General features: G+C 40.9%; 1 protein-coding gene across 2 annotated transcripts; it reads right to left on the bottom strand.

The window, feature by feature from the left end:
* Positions 1-4,874: 4,874 nt before the first annotated feature.
* uraha (urate (5-hydroxyiso-) hydrolase a) lies at positions 4,875-11,560 on the bottom strand. 2 transcript variants are annotated; one of them, XM_057328661.1, is made up of 4 exons: positions 11,421-11,560; positions 5,414-5,556; positions 5,138-5,273; positions 4,875-4,980 (listed from the first exon to the last, which is right to left on the bottom strand). In XM_057328661.1, exons 1-4 carry the CDS (start codon positions 11,466-11,468, stop codon positions 4,891-4,893), a joined length of 417 nt encoding a protein of 138 aa, XP_057184644.1. In that variant the 5' UTR covers positions 11,469-11,560; the 3' UTR covers positions 4,875-4,890. The 2 variants fall into 2 exon arrangements, with proteins under 2 accessions (XP_057184644.1, XP_057184645.1); XM_057328662.1 differs by lacking the exon at positions 11,421-11,560 and adding an exon at positions 9,519-10,272.
* Positions 11,561-16,734: the final 5,174 nt, after the last annotated feature.

Below are 16,734 nucleotides of genomic sequence, written 5' to 3'. Positions count from 1 at the left end.
ATCGTATTCGGCATCGGAGAAGGAATGTTTGGCGGTAGTCTGGGCTGTGGAAAAGTGGCATCATTATCTTGAAGGCAGAGCATTTGAGGTAATCACGTTACAACACTGTCACGCAAGGCACATGTTTTACCACTCTCTTTATTAGTTACTTTATGTATTAAAGAGTTTTAATTGGTTTAAATGTTTTCTTAAAGGATTAGTTCATTTTAAAAATAAATTTTCATGATAATTTACTCAACCCCATGTCATCCAAGACATTTGTGTATTTGTCTTTTTAGTCAAAAAGAAATTAAGGTTTTGATGAAAACATTCCAGGATTTTTTTCCATATAGGGGACTTCAAATGACTCCAAACGGTTGAAGGTCAAAATTACAGTTTCAGTGCAGCTTTAAAGGAGCGATGAATTCAGGCATCAAATTGAACTTGTGCTTTTGTTATATAAGAGGGAATCGTATTCAGACATCCTATAAGTGTCAGAACTGAAAACGCCCTTGTTACTGAAATTACAACCTTTATTGACACCAGGCCCAGCGAACTCCAGGTCCTGGAATGCACATATCATGAACACCATCTCCACAGAAGAATATCAATGACTACTTCTCTAGCCCTGCCCACTGGTTCGTGCATGAAAGTACTGAAGTAACATGTTGCGCGGAACCAGATAGAGTGAGCAAGCAATAAACATGCTGTTAAAGATCGGAAAGTATTGTGCAGTCAGTGCCTGGTTGTGGAAGAACACAGTCACTGCATAACCTTCCTTCAGATTCCGACATTAGTAATGCGTGGTTGAAGTTTATTTTTAAGATGGTCCAGCTCACGTGGGTAAAACATTACAGCGAATTCCTTTATGAACAAGGCACAGGTCGATGCTGGATTTGCGGAGAGACTAAAATTAAAAAGCAATGCTTTGCCGTCAATATTGGATCCGATAGGAATGGCGCAGCAATCTTATGTGAGTACAACATTTTTGTACTGTGCATCACGATTGCTTTGTCAGAGATTGCTTGATATGCCCTGAGCCCTGTTCGCACGGGATTAGTATTACCTGGGGACTTCTAGTCATTTGTAATAATTGCAGAGGCTGTCTGTGATCTTAAAGCCACAATATGGAATATTTTGACCGCTAGATGGTGCACTTTCGAATCGACAACAAAAGGTGAAGCTATATGACGTTATGTAGGAGAGTGGAATTATGGGACATGTCGTTTTCACCACCCAGAGGCGTATGGAGATCGCCCATCATGTTCACGGAATTTTATTTTATGTCATTGTAATGAAATAGCTTGCAAGAAACGTAGAATGTAATGCTACGTTAGCCCGCGACTGATATTGGACTTTGTCAAATGATTTCGTAGCATAATGCTACACAGTTTTACATGTTTAAAACAGTCATACAGTCGTCGTTGAAAAAGTAAATTGGAACGAACTCACACTATTTACAAGAAACGTTACTGGCTACCTATTTTTGTGTGACATATCTATATTTAATAGGGTAACTGCATTCATAACTATTCAAATAATCTGTGCATGAGTATTTTGTGTACAATAAAAACAAATTTGCTTACCTGTCTATTAAAATGCATGCAAGAGCGGAGTCTCTGTCGAGTCCAAGTTGGTCGTGAAGCTCTCTCCATTTAGAAAACGCCACGCCGATATTAATCCTTGTTTTATTTCTTCGTTTGTCCATAAGCCTGCTTGTCTCATTTGGCCTACGTTTATGCTTTTTGGGGTTTCCTTTACTCGCCAAAGAGTAATCATGATCCATAATAACAGAACAACAGATGCTGCGTCTCAGATACTGTGTAACCACTTCCGCATTTGTGTGTTGCGGTAATTTCTACAACCGGAAACTGAGGGTAGTCAAGTGACAGGCCATTATTTTAAATAGGAATTTCGTTGGATTTGCACATTCCTTGGGAATATTTGGGATAATGTAAGTACACAACTGCATGAAATATATCACACAGATCAAGTGATTTTTGGATATTTCATAACAAAATTATTCCATTTTGTGGCTTTAATACCGTGCGAATTGGCCATGTCTATAATTTGTAAAGTAAAAATTCCCCCACAAATTACCTACCATATTTTGATGAACACCAAGGTCCTGTGATAATATTAGTCCTGTGCGAATCGGCATCTCTGTGATTTGGCAGGCTCATATCGTTTTTTAAGGTTTTATCCACAGTTTACGAATAATGGAGGCTGTTTTGAAGTGTTTTGTTATTATTTCAGGTGCTGGGTCATATCCACAAATTACCAGGAGTTTCCTGTTTGTTTATTTATCATGGAAACTCTCGTAACATTTGAGTGTTCGCGGTGTTATTCTGTTCGGTTTGTGATCACAGGTCTCAAATGCTGACAGGTACAGTCATATATCATTAAACACCATACAACTATAGGCTATACAAACTATACACAAAGCCTTGCCATCACATCCGTGAAATAAGTCAGTAAATTTGAGTAAAATCACAGGATTCACTTATCTTGTGCGAATGCACCACATGAAATACAGATGTGGGGAGGTCATTTAAAAATCACACGAGGTCCCCAGATAATGCTAATCCCGTGGGAATAGGGCGAATGTGTAAACTATCCTTACGTCTCTAACCAAATTCACAGAAGGCTCCAACTAAGGTTACTAAGGCCCATTAAAACCGAGCGTTTGTCGAACCGGCCTCAAAACCCGGGTAGAAAATAGCCCATTACTTATTGATTTTGATGTTTTTGAATGTAAAAACCACGCGAACGTCATAAGTAGACCTCAAACAACAGTATAAAACAATAAACAAGCCCAGTTCATGACACCTTTAAACAATACCAGATGATGAATAAGGGTCTTATCTAGCAAATGTCACAAATGGTGAGGGAGAACCCAGACGCTGACAACAGGTGAGGGGTTAACAAAAACGACTTTAATTATAAAACAAAACAAAAACCCACGAGGGGGTAAAACAACAGAACAAGGGTAAGATACATGACGAGTCAACAGGAACATGGACTAATTACACTAGACTAGACTAAAGACAACACTAGACATTAACTAAAAATAAGTAGACTAGGTAAAACACAGCACTACAAACAAGGTGTGCGAACATGAACCACAGGAATCAAAATGAACCAGCACAAGACCGAAATCACAGGCATTAAATAAGGGATCAAATCAAGATGGGAACAGGTGCGGGGCATGAAATCATTAACAATCAATAATGAGGAAACGAGAGGGCGGGGACAAAGACCAGATCAGAGAGATCGCATGACCTGTCAAAACAAACAATGTCATGTCTCTCTCTACGCTAAAAGCGTGGGTCTGTCATGATCCTGCCACAAGACTAAGAAAATATGACGAGGCAGAATCATGACAGAATCCCCCCCTTAAGGGGAAACACTGTTATGAGACATGACTGTGACACAGACAAAAACCGGGGAAACATGGTACATAACAATGGTGACAAACAGGAAACACAACCAACGGACTAGAATGGTAAAAATGATAAACAAGGGGGCACAAGAGTCCAAGGGGGAAGTCCAAACACGGGCACGACTGGGGAACAAGAGTTCAAGGGGAAGTCCACACAAGGGCAAGACTGGGGAACAAGAGTTCAAGGGGAAGTCCACACAAGGGCAAGACTGGGGAACAAAACTAAGGTGCCAGCTGGACCGGATGTCGGCTGGGGTGCCGACGACACTTAACTGGATGCCGGCTGTGAACTGCTGCGGGAACTGGATGCCGGCGGCCTCCAACCATGGAGAGGGGGCCCCGACAGCCTTCGATAATCCCAGAGGGGAAGGAGCCTGCCCGCAATCCATGGCTGCCTGCTGGGTTCGTGGGACAAGGAGAGAACTCAAGTGCAGCATGACATGATGAGGCTCATGACATCATGACAGCGTAACGATCGATCATTTTCTAAAAAAAAATGTATATGCTTTATAAACACAAATGCTCACCTTGCTCTGTTCTGCAATGTTTGTTCATGACTGGAATCCTGGAATGTTTTCATCAAAAACCTTAATTTCTTTTCGACTAAAGAAACAAATACATAAACATCTTGGATGACATGGGGGTGAGTAAATTATCATGAATTTGAAAATGAACTACTCCTTTAAGTTCATTTTATTCCTCTTAACCTTTTTAGTGTGTGTCTTTAACAAGTGCTAAATTGGCCTGTCATAGGAAGCAGGAATTGTGTGTATATATATGGTGAAATCAGCATGGTCAAGGAAGCTTCTCATATAACTACTGACCTGAATTGTGGAGTTATCATCTTGTGGACTCACCTTTTCAGGCACCTTTTCATACTTTTGGATTTCACTGCTCTTGGATTGTATAAACACTGGTGGACACTCACACTTGGGACTTTTACAACACACTAGGATTCAAGGACTGTTTTATGGAATAGAGCATTGGACTGTATACTTTTAAGGGCTTGAGTTTCCTGGTTTTATTGTCATTTTAAAGTTGCATGTGAACATTGTAAATACAAATACCACACTTATTGTCTAATTCGGTTTTATGTCATTATTTTAACACTACAAGATCTCTCACAGTATAATCTGACCCCATCTTTTAACATTGTGACGCCTCCAATTAGGCTGGTTGATACACAGTAAAGACTTGTTAAAAAAACTATTTTCTTGAAGGTGAAGCTGCTGACAGTTATTTATTTCAAATTTACACTGCAAAGTTTTACAGTACATGATCTAGATTCATTTTAATCAAACTATCTGAATTACAATTAAATCTGTATATTGTGTATATGTATGTTTTAAATAATTATTACCATTTTAGAGTTTATTCTTTTAGACATTCTAATCCAATGGATCTAGCAGTAATCAAAAAAAGGATGTACAGGATTTATTTTGTAAAGTAAATTAAGTAATTTGAGGTTTCTAGCTTCCTCTGTATGTGCTGTAAGAGAAACGACTCAATAGCAGAGGAACATGGTACTTCTGCGAAGGATCATTGACCGTAAAAACCACCTGAAAACAAAAATAGGCATTATTCACCTACAATACAACACAAAAGTTAAGAATTAGTTTGTAGTGTCCCATGGATGCTAACAAAAATTACATCAAAAATGAATTTATTTAAAAATTATTTTATTTATTAAATTGTTTTTTAATGTTTTTATTGTACCTCAACGAATGGATAGAAGCTTATCTCTCCTAGGGCATTCCAGTACTTTTCAGTCTCAAAACGCATTTTATACACACCAGCAATGAAAGTGTCCTTTGTTATTAAGCCTAGACAACGGCCATCATCATTAGTTAACCTAAAATTAACACATCAAGTCATCATTGACACACTTCTGTTGTTGGTTTCATATAAATGTGTGTATTTGTATACAATCCTATTAATGTGAATTATAGAATAAAAGTATTTGAAAGTACACCGCATTGCTTATACATTTACCCTGTTGTAATTTCATTCCACACAGATGAGACAGGGTCTAGGCGGTAGAGGCTGATGGTCATGTTGGCTCCCGGAACTCCTTTAGCTATATTTAGCACATGAGTGGTGAGGGGGCTGAGTAGCGTAGCTGGCATGGCCATATTCTGTGACGCAGTAGATATTATTATAACTCCTTAGAAACCATCTACTATTATACAAAGATGCAAAATAAACAGATGATTGTCCAGATGTAATCAGAGTATAGATTTTTAAATGACATTCCCCAGATGATCGCTTTTCAAAGCTTTCCTCATTAAATTACGCTATCGATGCATTGTTAAATTCTTAGGGGCGGTTTTCCTCACAGGGATTAGATTAAGACAGGACTAGGTTTTAGTTAAATTAAATTCAATCCAATTTTATTTATATAGCGCTTTTCACAATGTGCATTGTTCCAAAGCAGCTTTACATGAGAAAATTAAAACGCAGAAAAGGCAAAATGCAGTATAGTGCATAGTGTTGTAGAACAAGCAAGATCATTCTAATAGAGCAATGTTAACAGAATTTACCGAACATTAAACTAATCTAATATCAGCAGTCTCGCAGCGAGCCAGCGAACACGGCCCTGTGGCGAGGAACCCAAACTCCAATGATAAATATATGGAGAAAAACTCAGGAGAAACCAGTCTCTGTCGGGAGGGCCAGGTCCCCTCTGACGTGTCACAGCTGCACTCAGTGACTTTGATTAAAAGTTACTGAGTAAATGTTTATGAATAACAGGGAGAGCTTATTAGTTTATGGAGCCAGAAATCTGACAAAACAATCTGAATTTGAATTTTGTAAATCTGAATTTTAGATAAGTGTAATAGCACAAAATGTAATATTTTCTGACATTCACTATAGTTCTGAATTTGATTTTTGTAAATCTGAATTTTAGATAAGTGTAATTGCACAAAATTTAATATTTCCTGACATTCAATATAGTTCCCTTTCTGTCGGTCTCTCGACGTTGTGTCGAACCGACAGAATGGGGTTTGTCTTGAGAACCTATCATCTTCTGAGTATTTAGAAAAGGCCAATGAAAATTGGCGAATGAAATTTGCATGCCGGGCTTCTCCCCGGATGTCCGGGTATAAGAGGAAAGCCGGCGTGCTCATTCATTCACCTTTTGTTCTTCAGAGCCTACGCATCTGATGAGCTTCTCTACGATCTTGGTGATCATTCTTTCTGCTGGAATCTACGACGTGGACAGCGGACGGTCCCTTCCTGCAGTGACTCTCCCCTGGGCGTCTCGGCAGTTCCGGAGGTGTTCAAGCAATTTCCTTTTCTAAAAGAGCAAATTTCTCCAGCGTGGCTTGTCCCGCTGTTCTCATGGGTGCAACACACTCATCGAGGAGGGGGACGGACACAATGCCTGCTTCCAGTACGCTGGGGCAGACGTTGTGGATACGTCCTGCCCGCACTGCGGGCGGTGACGATTCAGACGTTGCGTCACAGGTGGCTGTGTTCCCACGGGACTCAGCCACCACCTCGTTTGCTCCCCGTTCCGTGGCGGCAGGACTACGGCCCTGCCGTCCGCTATGGCAAGCAGCGAGGGTGAGATGAGGATTACTGTGAGCGATAATCCGCCAGCCACGGCTCACGGACCGTTCACACCTCGTTTCGCTTGTCTGACCGTTCCCCAAAAAAGACGGTCCGCCGTCTTATTCCTCAATCACGTATTCGGACACGATGCGTGATGATGAGATGTCTCTTGCAGCATCGGGGGGTGACGTACTGCCATCCGACTCCGACGATTCTTCGGGCTCCCTCCCTCGGGGGGTCGAGCCCAGGAAAAAGCGGATGTCGAGATGTCGGCCATGCTTTCCCGGGCCGCCGTGAGTGTTGGGTTGCAGTGCCCGCACTGCCTCTCCCGGCGTTCGCGGCTGGCTACATGGCGCCTCGGGTTTGAGCGCGGCTCCAAGCCGCGCCCGCCCCCAGTGCCGTGTTTACCGGAAGTGCATGAGGAACTTTGTAAGACCTGGAACGCCCCTTTCCGGCACGTTTCACGTCAAACAAAGTTCTGTCACCCTCTCTTCCCTCGAGGTTGAGACAGCTGGAGGATACGTTGTTGTCCCCCAGGTGGAGTTGCCGCCGCGGTGCTCGTGCCCGTAGGCGGCGACCACCTGTGGGGGGGGCGACCTAGACTCCTGTCCAAGGCATGTGGTGTCTCGGCATCTCTGGTGTCGAGAGCTTACATTGCGGCGGACCAAGCTGCCTCCTCTCTCCACGCTATGGCTCCTGCCAGGCCAGGGCGTTGAGAGAGCGCCACGAGGGTAAGACCGACCCAGCGCGTATGCAGGAACTCCGCAGTGCCACCGACCTCGCTCTACGGGCGACCAAGGTGACCACGCGGGCCCTGGGTCGGACGATGTCCACACTTGTGGTCCATGAGAAACTCCTCTGGCCGATCCTTGCGCAGATGAGTAACGCTGAGAAGGTCCGCTTTCTCGACGCACCCGTCTCGCAAGGGGGGGGCTGGTTGGTGTTACTGTCGAGTGAGGCCTCCCCGGAGGATTCTCGGCAGTAAAGAAGCAGTCCTCCGTGCCGCGACTCGGCCGCCTCGGCCGTCGAGTCCCGTGCAATGTCTGCTTCCCGGCAGCCCTGGTCCTCTTCGACGCCCTCCAGCTCTGGCGCCCCCCACTCAGGCGGCCCCCCCTGGAGGCGACAGCGAAGAGGAGACCATCGCCCCATCAGGCCGCAGCGAAGCGGCCCTCATGGGAAGACCTCAGGGGGATCGAGGCTACCATTGGGCCCGACCCCAGCCACATCGCTGGGTAGTCGGATAGGGACGGATCCTGCCCCGTCTCTCCATCTGCTGGCCCCCTCCGGTGCTCCGTTTGATTTTTCCGAGATCTTCTACTCTTCCCTGTCGAACCCGGAAGCTAACCTTACCCACTGAACCATTTCTGAATTTAAATTTGAATTTGAATCTGAATTTCTGCATTTTGAATTGTTCTATATTCAATTTAAGAAATTTAATATTAAATATTCATATTATAATATTAAAAATCAAATTCAGATCTATATTGAATGTCAGGAAATATTCAATTTTGTGCAATTACAATTATCTAAAATTCAGATTGACAAAATTCAAATTCAGATTGTTTTGTCATATTTCTGGCTCCATATTAGTTTTGATTTCATTTGTTGAACTGTTTCGGTCTAATTTTGTCTCATTTTGTGACCGATATCAGACAACAGAAGATTGTTTTAAGCAGGGAAAATAGTAATGGCATAATGTATCTGAGTGTAGCTAATACTTCAAACTGTTGTCATGTAATGTAGCTTAGCATGTAATACTAAGTATTGTAAATAGGACATTTAAGAAGTTTACAAACATTCCTGAAAAAAGAAATGACTTGGTGTCACAAATGTGCACCGTGCATGATAGAAAACAATACATAGTCAATATGTTGTGTTTTTATTAATTTGGTGCTATTATGTGCAGCAGAGTAAACAACACTTGGGTTTACTATGTACATCCAACCCAGTTTCACGCCAAAGCGTATAATAGACATGCTGGGCTTCCGCAGGATGCGTGTCAGTGTTACACTTTGCCTGTTCTAGGCAAGAGAATTACAGCTTTCATGTGGCTCAGTGGTTTGAGTACTGCACTAGCAATGCCAAGGTCATGGGTTCGATCCCTGGGTATTGCTGTAGTTATTCTGTATTGTAGACGCAAATATCATCCTTCAGCTAATGACCAAGAGAGAGTGAGAGTATCATCATATGGATGAAAATGCATTTTGGCTTAAGTATATATTAAATTAGCAATGTTTTTTGGTCATAATATGTGTGTTTGTATTGTTTCTGACCAACAAGATTAAAATGTTTTAAAATACTGTACACTTTCTGTCACGGTCTTGGTTTGGTCGGGGTGTTTTCTGCATGTGGGTTGTGTTGTTGTTGTTGTTGTCGTCGAGCACGGGGAGAGCCTTTGGCTGACCGCGTGCTCGGTGTCTGCGTTTTTTACCCCGCCCTCGTGTCTCCTTAGGCTTCCCCGCACTGGTGATTTTCCACCCCGCACCTACACGCCTGTTGACACATTACTCGTTAAGCACCCATTCCCGTAATTACCTCTCACCTGCCAATCCTTCCCATCTCGTTATGTTCTCCCTTATATTCCCTCAGTGTCTCTCGTCTGACCGTTGCTTGTTTGTAGCCAGTTTCAGACTGCCAGACGTAGCTGCATCTCGGCTATAGAAGTTTAGTTCTCTGTGTCTTGTCTTGTGAAGTTTCTCTCTCTCCTGTTACCTCGTCCGTCTTCCGGTTTCCCGGCAGCTCTCGTTGGCATTCACCACCACCTCTACCCATCGCTGGCAGCTACCCGCAGGCGGAGTCCGGATTCCATTTCTGGTCGCGGTCGACCTCCAGATTCTCAGCACGAGTCCCGGGCCGAGTGAGGTCCCCAGGCACTTCCCTCCACGTCTTATTGTTGGAGACCTATCCTCAGCCCGAGTCGCCGTGTTCATCCTTTCGGGGGACTCCAGTTCTCACCACCGCGGACAACACGTTCGCGGTTGGGTTTTGTGTTATTGACTGCTGCCTGTTTGTTCAATAAACTCCTTCGGATTTCACCGCACTTGGGTCGTCCTGTATTTCTGTCATGACACTTTCTTTATATATTTTTTATTTTAACATATTTATCTTACAGCACCTTATGTCTACAGAAGAACTGATTAGTGTGTTTGTGTTCAGTATGGCTGCCTGTGCGTGCAACCACATAATGTCGTCGAAAAATTAAATGGCAGCCTCCTTAGGTTAAAATGAGTATTACATTTAGTTTTATTAAAGAAATGAAAACATTTTGAGTGTTTCTAACGACAATTGCTAGTAGTGTAATTACAACGTATTAAACCATACATCTCTCTATACCCGGGGTTCCCTTTAAAGAATAAAAACTGTTTAGGAATTTAGATAGTTGTTAGTAAAATGCCATATAGGTTTGAGCTTGTTTTATTATATAAAAAAACAATATATAGTGCTCTGAAAACTCGCCATTTAGGTTAGCTGTGTTTGCTTTGTTGAACCTAGATCCTGTTAAATACTTTGTGTTTGGCTCCAAACACATTAAGTGTGTTAGGCAATTTATGACTGATATTGAGTCAGTTGGGTTAGGTGTTTTCCTTTTGATATGTTGAATTATAATACTTTTAAGTATGCTCAGAGCACTTAGTTATGTGAATTTAAATATTTAAGTTTTGGGAAACCTGTTATTATTAAAGTAATTGAGTACAGTCAGGTTATTTTTGTTTCAGTCTGGGTTTCTTGTTTTACCAAACACATCGTTTTATGTTTTACAGTTCACTTCAATATGCTCTGTAATTACTGTAATAGAGTTAGTTTGATTTATTCAACTGCATATTTTAGCAACAACTACCTGTATGTTGCATTAAGTTAACACTCATGTGTCCCAAACTTAACTCAAAGTCAAAGCAATAATATGACTTAACTTAGTCTAGCTGTCTCAAGAAATAATTTTTGCGGTCAACAAAATAAATGTGTTGATCGTGGGCAGACTAGCCATCTACAAAACATTTAAAAATCATTGAGGGATTGCATTATTTGTCAGGTTTTATTAGTTTCAGCTCAAGTGTATTCGGTAATTAACTACAGCAAAAAGGGGACATAACACAAATAACAAAATTCTGCAAAACTTAAGTTAAAAGACACAGTGGTATATAGAAGTGCTGTTCTACCATATTTGAAATGATACTTTCATAAGTTTACATGTCGTTATAACATTCAAAATCAGTAGAACACCACTTCTTATTCCACTGAGGTGCGCTGCAATGTGTAGCATCTGCTAAATTTAACTATTTTCTCATTTTCCCATTTCTCTCTGCTTTAAGTTCCCCCAACCTGAAAGTGTCGCATATAGTCGGCTATTTGCAAGTATTAAATCAATACAAGTTAAGATGTCGACAAACAGTCGGGGTCAGTCAAATTATTATTTAGTTTAGACAAAGAATTAATTGTCTCTTACCTTTTCTCCTGATAAAATATGGTCATTGATGAGTTTAAGTCTGTTCATCTGAAGTGTCTCTATATTACGCAGAAGAGCTACAACATGAATGTACACTGCAGTGACGATTCATGTGCAGAGTAGAGACATGAGCAGAAGCGGTCGACTGCAAAGACATCTCAATTCAGACAGAACTTTTCTTGTATACAGCAGCTACTGAACGATGAAGTCTTGTGATGAAAAGATTGGCCAGTGTAACAAATCAGTTTTATTCAGATCCTCATTTCTGATCGGAATAAGAACCAAATAATGTTTTTGTTCTTTGTTATCTCATCCCTCAAAGTTAAACGTAGATGGTTTACTTGCAGTCACTGACCTATTGGTAATTCACATTTTGTTGAAAGCATTTGGTTCAAAGTACATGTTTTCAAAACCCTAACCCTTTTTACACAAACAAGTTTATGTTTTTGCTACTGTTCATAAAGTGATCCCAACAGCAGTCTGGGATCAACTTTTATTGGCACAGAATGTATTCAGTCGTGACATATTTTGTTTAATATGAATTCCTCTCTCACATACAAACACTACCAAAACTTTATGTACAGGCAACATACAAATGCTTACATACTTTGGTCACACTTTACTTTTAAGGTCCAATTCTCGCTTTTAACAAACCATTAACTTCAACTTTTGCTTCAATAAACTCCTAATTAGTATGATAGTTATTAGGTTTAGGTTTTGGGTAGGAATAGGGATGTAGAATATGGTCACGCAGACTATGTGCTTAATAAGTGCTAATAAAACAGCCAACATTCTAACAATATGTATGCTAATAAGCAACTTGTTAATAGTGAGAATTGGTCCATATACTAAAGTGTTACCCTGTTGGTAACACTTTATAATAACTGCATGCTATGAATCATTAGTTAAGCATCAGTAAATAGTTAATTAATCATTTATGAAGCATTGGCCCCACATTAATAGACATTAGTAACCAGTTTATAAATACAGCTATAAATGCTTTTTTCTTGATTTAAAAGCATGTATATAATATGCTTAATAATCAAATGTTCATACTTTATTAAGGATAAATTCATCATTTCTAAATTAAGGATTACATTACTTACAAACCAGTTAGTTAGGAGTTGTCAGTGGTTCATGAAATCATTTAGAAAGTGTTAGTAAATGATTAATAAACTCTTTGAATGCACATGTATACATCTTATTATTCAGACTTATAGTAACAGTTACTCAATGTGTTAATAAATGCTTTATTAACACACATTCCTGCTGTAATTCATGATTAATTAAGGTAGTTATAAAACATTTACTAGTTGTCAGTTAACTATTTTTGTGAGCTCATCTAAAGTGAGGACTACTTATGCCTTGTAAAGCATTTACAAATGAGAGTTAAAGGCTCCGTTATCTTCTAAACAGAAAAAGTAAAAACACAACACAGAGGGATACAGAACAGAAATATTTATTTCAAGATGCAAAAGAAATTAAACTGTACATATTGAATACAAAACGATTTAATATAAAATAAAAAACTAAACCGAACATATAAACTGAACATATACATTAACATCAAATGAATTGATATCAAATAAAAAATAAACCTCTGCAATGTCATAGAAAAAATGTAATTCCTGCAAAACAAATATAAATGTGCAGTAAAATGCAACTAGGACTCTGCAATCGGACATAAAAATACATTTCTGTAAAGTGCAAACATTGCTGAATACAAATTTACCAGTGCCAACACTGGATTATAAAATATAACAAATATTTTTTTATAAAACAATAATATTATAAAATATATTCGTTATCATAGCTATCGTGTCATTGAAGCGGAAGCAGTTCAGTTCAGAGCGTCAGAGTAAATTGTGAGATTTGTGAGAGAAAATCGCCAAATGGCTAATAAAAAGTTGTACTGCCAGGATGTGTTGCAAATGTTATTCGCCTATTCTGAGTCTGAAGGGGAATATTTGCCTTTTGAAAATCACGATCGTTCGTCTAATGACCGCGCGTCTCCCGGTACATCTGTGCAGCGCAATGGTGCCGCCGTGCAAGGCGCGAATGTTCACAAAGCACAAACGAGCGATCATTTCGACCCTTTGCCTAATGGAGATGGGGGTGGCAGGGGTGAACGTGGTCGTAGTGTCCATAGGAGAGCTGTTGCTAGAGGTAGAGGCAGCTGATTGGGCAGATAGCTGGTCAACTGATCAAAAAATAGGCACATGCATTTTACTACGGCACAGTAATATAGTAATAATTATACTATAGTTACTAATAGTTTTACTCTTGATTTCCTCTTTTCCTGATCATTTGGAATGAACAACAACATGTAAATGAGTTCAAAAATCAATTCAATATCTACTATTTCCTGAAAATTACTGATGAACTGATCAGAATGTAGGCTACTGTCCACATGCTATTTACTACTATAAAGTATAGTAATAATTTAGTACTTTCTCCTGTTTTATAGTTGGTTTCCTTTTTTCTGATCATTTGGAATAAGGATCAAAGAGTAAAAAAAACATGCAAATAAGTTCAAACATCAATTCAATATCTACTGTTTCCCGAATATTATGAAATTCAAGTTGGCCGCCCCTGATGACGTCACAATATGCTAATTAGATGAGTATATTTACACCCCGCATAAACTTTGCATGTTCCATGGTAATGGTGGCCACGCCGTTCATCAGGGCCGCCTCACCAGAGCCTGCATGCAAGATGGGTGCCAGTGCAGAGCCAGTTTGCAAGATGGCCGCCAGTCCAGAGCCAGCTCGCAAGATGGTCGCCAGTGCAGAGCCCACTTGCAAGATGGCCGCGAGTCCAGAGCCCACTCGCAAGATGGCCGCTCAGTCCAGGGCCCGCCAGTCTAGAGCCCGTTCGCAAGATGGCCGCCAGTCCAGGGCCCGCTCGCAAGATGGTCGCCAGTCCAGAGCCCACTCGCAAGTAGGCCGCCAGTTCAATTCATTTCAATTCAATTTTATTTATATAGCGCTTTTCTCAATGTGCATTGTTCCAAAGTAGCTTTACAGGAGCAAATAAGAAAAACACAGAAAGGTAAAACACAGCACAGTGCATGGTGTTTATAGACCAAGCAAGATCATTATAATAAATAATATCTAATAAATAAATAAATGCAGTCTCCCGGTGAGCAAGCCAACACTGCACTGCTCTGCTGTGGCGAGGAACCCAAACTCCAATGATGAATAATGGAGAAAAATAAACCTCGGGAGAAACCAGACTTGACTACTGTAATGTACTGTTTAGTAGTTGTCCTGCAGCATCAATAAACAAACTACAGTTAGTTCAGAATGCAGCTGCCAGAGTTCTAACCAGGTCCAGAAAATACGATCACATAACCCCAATGTTATCAACCCTTCACTGGTTACCCATTAAGTATCGTATTGACTTTAAAGTTCTTTTAATTACTTATAAAGCCTTAAACGGTTTAGCCCCTACCTACATAACAGAGCTTCTACCACACTACAACCCATCACGCTCTCTAAGATCTCAAAACTCCAGACTTTTGATAACACCTAGAATAACTAAATCCACCAAAGGGGGTAGAGCTTTCTCATACGTAGCACCTAAACTCTGGAATAGCCTCCCCGATACTATTCGAGGGTCAGACACACTCCCAATTTAAATCTAGATTAAAGACACATCTTTTCAGCCAAGCATTCACTAACACATAGCTAATGAACAGCAGCTACGCTAATTATTCTCTTTCTGCCCTCGCCTCGGGATGCCCATCCCGAGGTAGGGAGAGATTCCGCCAGGCCCAGATGAACGTCATATGCCCATCCACAACTAGAGATTACGCCAGCTACATCTGAAAATCCCGTGCCATCCTCCTGCGAGAGCCTGCGGACTGACTGACCATCCCAGCTCCATCCAAGGCAATTCCATCACCACCCAAGAAAAAGGCGACCATCTGGCCAGCCCAGCTCAGACAATTCCATCCTCAACCGAGAGCAAAGACGGACTACCTGTCACATTAATGCTAAATTTACAATACTTGGTATTTAATGCTAAACGTAGAATTACATGACAGCAGTTTGAAGTTATGGCTGCACTCAGTGACTTTGATTGGAGGTTGACAACCATCTCACATCTGTATGAAAGAGTAAATGTTTGTGCTCGGCTCCCATTTCAGTACACAAGGCCTCGAAAAGTCGGCTATTAAGAGCACTGCCTTTAATAAAGTTCACAAATTTGACAATGTCTTTCATCACTACTTCAAGTTTCGGTGGTATTCCTTTTGATGCTAAAGCTTCGCGATGAATGAAACAATGATTCCAAAAAATGTTCTGTCCTGCTGCATCCTTAATTCTTCTGACAACTCCGCTATGTTTTCCAGTCATGTTGGCTGCTCCGTCGCTGGTGATGGCTTTGCAGTTAGCCCAATCCAGACCGCATTTAGTCATGAAAGCATTTAACTCTTCAAAAATACGAGCTCCTGACTTGCTAGAAGGTAGCGTTAGGCAGCACAAAAGATCTTCGACAAAATCTCCTTGCCAAATGTAACGAACATAAACCAGTAACGTATCACTTGATGAAACATCAGTGCTTTCGTCCAGCTGAATAGCAAAATCTTTTGCTGACTTCATTCTCTCTATAAGCTGGTTTTCCAAATTTTGTGCAATATCCCCAATTCGACGTGACACCGTATTGTCACTAAGAGGAATTAGTTTTAGCTTTTCAGATGCCTTTTCATCCAGAACTGTATTAACTATGTCTAGTGCAGCAGGCAGTATTAATCTCTCTGCAATTGTATGTGGCGCTTTTTCTTTGGCAATACGATATGAAATTTTATACGATGCCAGGTGCAATTTGTGATTGTGTGTTATGCTTCTGCTGAGTACCTGAGCTGATGACTGAATTTCTTGAGCCTTCCTCTGAAAAAATAGCCAATGGTTTGTCCGTATTTAAATGTCTTTCCAGCGTCGCTGGCTTCAAACTTTCATTTGCCAACTTTTCCCTGCATATTACACACATTGGTATGGCAGCATGGTATGCGTCAGAACAGTTGACAAACCCAAACTTTAAGAAGTCATCTTTAAATGGCCTTGCTGCGGATTTCTGCTTTTTCTTTGCTGGGACATAACTGCCATGTTGTTCCTGTGCATCGCCTTCGCGGCCTTTCGTGCTGACCTCCGCTTCTGGAGGCAAGGATGGACGGCTGACGGCATTTTCAGCTCCTTCATTTGAAGAGGTCTCGCTCCCAGGCACTCTTTTACTTGTGAAAAAATCGTAAATGGTATTTTTTGGCTTTGGCTTGCTCATGTTCAGCATAAAGAAGGGTGTCATGGTACTGAAG

Source organism: Triplophysa rosa, unplaced genomic scaffold (assembly GCF_024868665.1).
Source record: "Triplophysa rosa unplaced genomic scaffold, Trosa_1v2 scaffold63_ERROPOS2374434, whole genome shotgun sequence".
In the NCBI taxonomy this organism is placed as follows: domain Eukaryota; kingdom Metazoa; phylum Chordata; class Actinopteri; order Cypriniformes; family Nemacheilidae; genus Triplophysa; species Triplophysa rosa.
This window is presented reverse-complemented; position numbering and strand designations above follow the sequence as displayed.

Coding starts and splice junctions, on each gene's coding strand:
- uraha (XM_057328661.1), bottom strand. CDS start 11,468: ATGAACAGACTTAAACTCATCAATGACCATATTTTATCAGGAGAAAAG. Junction 5,557..11,420: donor ATATTTTATCAGGAGAAAAG/GTAAGAGACAAT, acceptor ACTGCGTCACAG/AATATGGCCATGCCAGCTAC. Junction 4,981..5,137: donor GCTTCTATCCATTCGTTGAG/GTACAATAAAAA, acceptor TTTTGTTTTCAG/GTGGTTTTTACGGTCAATGA.